Raw genomic sequence first — 4,257 nt, 5'->3', positions numbered from 1 at the left:
GAGAAGGAGGAGGAGGAGGAGGAGGAGGAATCCTCTAGGACTTCTCTAGCACTCCCAGGCATTCCCTGAGCTAGGGGTACATACTCTTTCATTTGGAGTATTGCATCTTCATCAGTTAGGAGCCTGTGGTTCTCCTGACCTCCACATTCAGAGGCTCCCTCCCTGCTCCCTCCCTAGATTCCCCTCCCACCAGCCTCCTCCTGACCCCTGCGGCCCTTGCTGCAAGAATGGCTTGTAAGAGGATCTTTCTAATAACTGGAACTATCTCCAGCCCCAGGCCCTCCCCCTCCTTCCCTTCCCCTCTCTCTCTCTCTCCCTCCCTCCCTTTTCCCTCCCTCTTTCCCGTCCCTCACTCTCCTCACCTCCCCCCCTCCTCTTTTTCTCCTTGTTTACCCAGCACACTTACACACGCTGGGAGAGAAAAAACGTCAGCTCAGCAATTTTTCACACTTCCCTCAAACACTCAGCAAGGTTATTTCCGGCAGAGCGGAGACAACGGACCACTAGGAGCCAGTAGGCTCTCTGAGGACCCCCCGGAACCCTTATCCACCCATGGAATGAGGGGGCCCTTACTGCCCAGTCTGGCCACACCCCAGGGATGGAAGAGGCCCCTGAAAACAGGACAAGGCAGACTGTATTTCCCAGCCATACCCAGCATGAAGGGTCATCCCCTGGTCTCTGGCACTAACCATTTACTGCAGATACTGCCAAGGTGGCCAAGGTGAGGTTGCCTGTCCTTACCATGGGGCAGCCTGCAGAGACTGAAGCCAAGGAAAATGCATGGTCTCAGAATCTCTGCCACCCTTAGCCAGGCATCAGACGTTACATAGCGCTTTACAGAACCCTGCAAGTGGCCCCTAGCATTCTATTAGACCCTCATCTAGACATCTCCAATGCCTCTCTCCTCACATTTGACCTTCACAGAAGCTGAACCAAGAAGGATACTTAGTTCATGCTAGTCAAATTCTTCTCCTGCAGGGTGGGTGGAGGACCAGAGAAGGGAAGACATTTGGCCATGGTCACACAGTGAGTCAGAGATCTAGAGCTCAGGCCTCCTAGAGTTCCAGGCCAGATATCAGACTATCAGGACAGCTTTGAGATTCCCTGGAGGCCAGGGAGCTGATCTGGAGGCCTTTGGGGAAAGGGCCAAAGACAGGGATGGCTCAAGGGTGTCAAATCTGGTGGAACCTCCCCAGGAACACCCCTGCTATTGGCTTTGCTTTGACTCTGCCCCCAACCATTCACTCAGGGGCTCTTTAAGCATTTTTTTGGACTGAATTCAAAGCACTCCTGCCTCTCTTGTGAGGAACAACCTGCAGTTTTGGCTGTGCATGAGAAATTCTCTGGGTTTCTCCAGGAGTCCTCAGCTGGCCTGGAGATGGGACCAAGGGTGCCTCAAGGGGTAGGAGCCCAGAGCTTTGTGTCAGTCCCCCAAGGAATTCACATCACAGTCTTGCAGGCATATCAGTTTCTACTCAGCTCTCAGCCCACACACTCCCCAGCCCTGGCATGGCCCCAGGTCCACCCTCTGTCCTGCCAGCACTCAGTCAAGCCCAGCCATGTTCCTGGGCTTCTGTCTTGGACCCCAAGAGGCCCTGGGATCAAGAAAAGAGGACAGTAGAATAAAGGGCATGTGGGCAACAAGAAAAGGTGTTTGTTCTTTTGGGGACCTGGGTGAGGCCAGGTGCTGTAGTTCTATCCCTGATCACTTCCTAATTTCTTTGACCTTGATGAGGTCATAAAGCCCTTTGCCCAGTGCCCTCTTGCTACCTGGCCTGGCAGAGTGATGGAATGTAAGTGAAGTGCTTGGAAATACCTGAGGAGGAGCTCCCACCCTCCTGGGCTCCTGCTTTTGCCATACCAACTCCCCCCTCATCCTCAGCCCTTTCTTCTCTCCTCTTCCTCTCCTCTTCCTCTCTCTCCTCTCTCTCTCTCTCTCTCTCTCTCTCTCTCTCTCTCTCTCACACACACACACACACACACACACACACACACACACCCCCCAAAGCTGATGCCACATGTGATCTCAGATTCGTTATTACCAAAGGGACACCCCATCTCCAGAAACTTGTCCTGGCGGGGGGGCCATCAGATGAAAACCCTTTTGTGATCCCCTTGATGGGGGATGAGGTCCATAGAAGTAGCCTCAGATTCTTCCCCACACCTTCCAGAGATTACCCCTTTCGAGGCCTGAATGACCTCCCTTGTCCCCAAACCCTTGTCGCTGCAAGAACTTGCTCTGAGAAGAGAGGGAGTGTGTTGGGGGGTGGGGGACTTAGAAGGAGCAGCAGGCTCTGGAGGCAGGTGAGAAGCTGGAGTAGGGAAGGAGTACAGCCTAGGGAAGCAGGAGCCACTTTGGGGGAACCCCTGCTAGAAATCCCCTCTTTCTCACAGTCTCCAGGACAGGCCCAGCCTTTGGCAGGCATGTGGCTGAGGGTAACAAAAGAGTTGCTGAGAGAAGGGGCCTGAGAACACTTGTCTGGCATCGCCAGGGGGAGCAGGTTTGAAGGGAGGGAGGGTACCCCCAGCTACCCCCAAGGAGACAACCCTGTCTCCCCAGAGACTGGTAGTCCAGGCCCTGCTTACGGTCCCCACCAGGAAAGCACACTCAGACAACCGGCCTCCTTCACCCAGCCGGAGAGAGGGGACCCTCAGACTGCCTGGTGCATTAGACCCCGGCATTAGCCCTTCATGGGCTCCCCTCTCTCTCCATCCTCTCAACACCCTTCACTCCAGCCCTGTTCTAGGGCCACAACTTTCAAAGTCCGGGTTGGTGCATAGCTTAGGGTTGGGCAGATCCTGCGACTTTCTCTTTGTAGGGACCTAGCCCCCCGCCCCGCCCGCCCAGCCTTCAGAAGGCTGGGGAGGCGTACACCACCAGGGAAGTCTCTTCCCGGGGTTCCCTGCCGTACGCACCCCTCCCATGGCCCGAGTTAGGGAGGGCCCGAACCTTCTCTTTCCCCCGCCCCCCCACCCCCCGCCGGGTCCCACTCACCGTTGTCCCCGGGCGGCCCCCGGGTGCCAGGCAGCACGTAGGCGGTCTCCAAGGGGTGGTAAGTGGGGGCCGGCACCCCGCTGCACTGAAAGCCGTCCCCTTTGATCTTCTTTACCAAGAAGGAACGTGGCATGGTGCGACCGGCGGGGGGCTCGGCGGGGGCACTTGCGTGGGGCCCCGGTGAGGGGAGGCGGCCAGCGGGGAGCGATTGGCTGTCTACGCAGGGTTTCAGCACTGGACAGCTCCCAGCGGGCGGGCGGCAGAGCTGAGCCGGCCCCGGTGGCGGCGGCCCGGGCTCGGGCTCCGGCTCCCGCTCGGGCTTGGCGGCGGCGGCGGCGTGCAGACAGGCGATCTCTGGAGCTGTGCTCAGCACTCCGGCTGCCGGCTTTATATGGGACGCAGGCTGGAGGAGATCAGGTGGTCCCCTAGCAATGGAACTGTTCAGCGCTCTAATCCATCAAATGTCCCCCAGGACAATCGCTTCGCACACGTTCCCCTGAACCAGCGGCGGTGGGGGCAGGCCAGGCGCAGAGAGCAGCGGGCAGGCAGGAGGGGAGAAAGTGAGGGCGAGAAAGGCACAGAGATAGAGAGAGACAGAGAAAGAGGAGTGTGTATGGGGGATGGGGTGGGGGCAAGAGAGAGCGAGAGGAGAAATGAGATACACGGAGAAAGACAGAAAGAGACATACAGAGAGAGACACACACTGAAAGAGGTAGAAATAGAAACGGAGACCGAGATAAAGACAAAAAGACACGAGAGAAACAGAGAAGAAAGAGATGGAGAGAAGTAGCAACATATACTCACACACCCACGGGAAGCAAAAAGAGATCCAGAGGCACAAAAAGAAAGCTCCCCAGCGATGCAAAGAAAGGAAAAGAAAAGTGCAAGATAGAGGGAGAAGCTGAAGGGAGAGGAGGCAGAGCGGTCGGAGCAGGCAGAGTCCAGGCACATGGGGACACAGGGAAGGGGAAGCAAAGAAAAGAGTGTGAGCTCGCCAACAGCAACGTTCCTGCCTCCAGCTCTCGCCCTTGCCCCCAGTTCTGAAGTGGCCAGTGTGGACACTCAGCCTTAACTAGAAGAAGTTGTCCTCCCACCCCAGCTTGGCTTCCCACTGGAGGCCCCCTGTTGGGTTTGGGGTTCAACTTTTCTTCTCTCAGACTGGTGGGGGGAGCAAGTCCTTCATGCCGATGCCCGCCCCGCTCAGCCAGTCCTGTTCTGGTGCCTAGCTCAGGCGGGTGCTGCAAGAGGAAGTGAAAATCGTC

At 57.0% G+C, this 4,257-nt stretch overlaps 1 protein-coding gene across 1 annotated transcript in view; it reads right to left on the bottom strand.

The window, feature by feature from the left end:
- SCRT2 (scratch family transcriptional repressor 2) overlaps positions 1 to 3,128 on the bottom strand; it is an 11,864-nt gene extending 8,736 nt beyond the window's left edge. The window contains 1 exon segment of the mRNA XM_025039691.1: positions 2,996 to 3,128. Within this exon segment, the coding sequence (XP_024895459.1) occupies positions 2,996 to 3,128 (133 nt within the window).
- Positions 3,129 to 4,257: the final 1,129 nt, after the last annotated feature.

This window comes from Pteropus alecto, unplaced genomic scaffold (genome assembly GCF_000325575.1).
Source record: "Pteropus alecto unplaced genomic scaffold, ASM32557v1 scaffold45, whole genome shotgun sequence".
Classification (NCBI taxonomy): Eukaryota; Metazoa; Chordata; class Mammalia; order Chiroptera; family Pteropodidae; genus Pteropus; species Pteropus alecto.
Note: the sequence above shows the minus strand (reverse complement) of the source record. Positions and strands in the feature narration are given on the sequence as shown.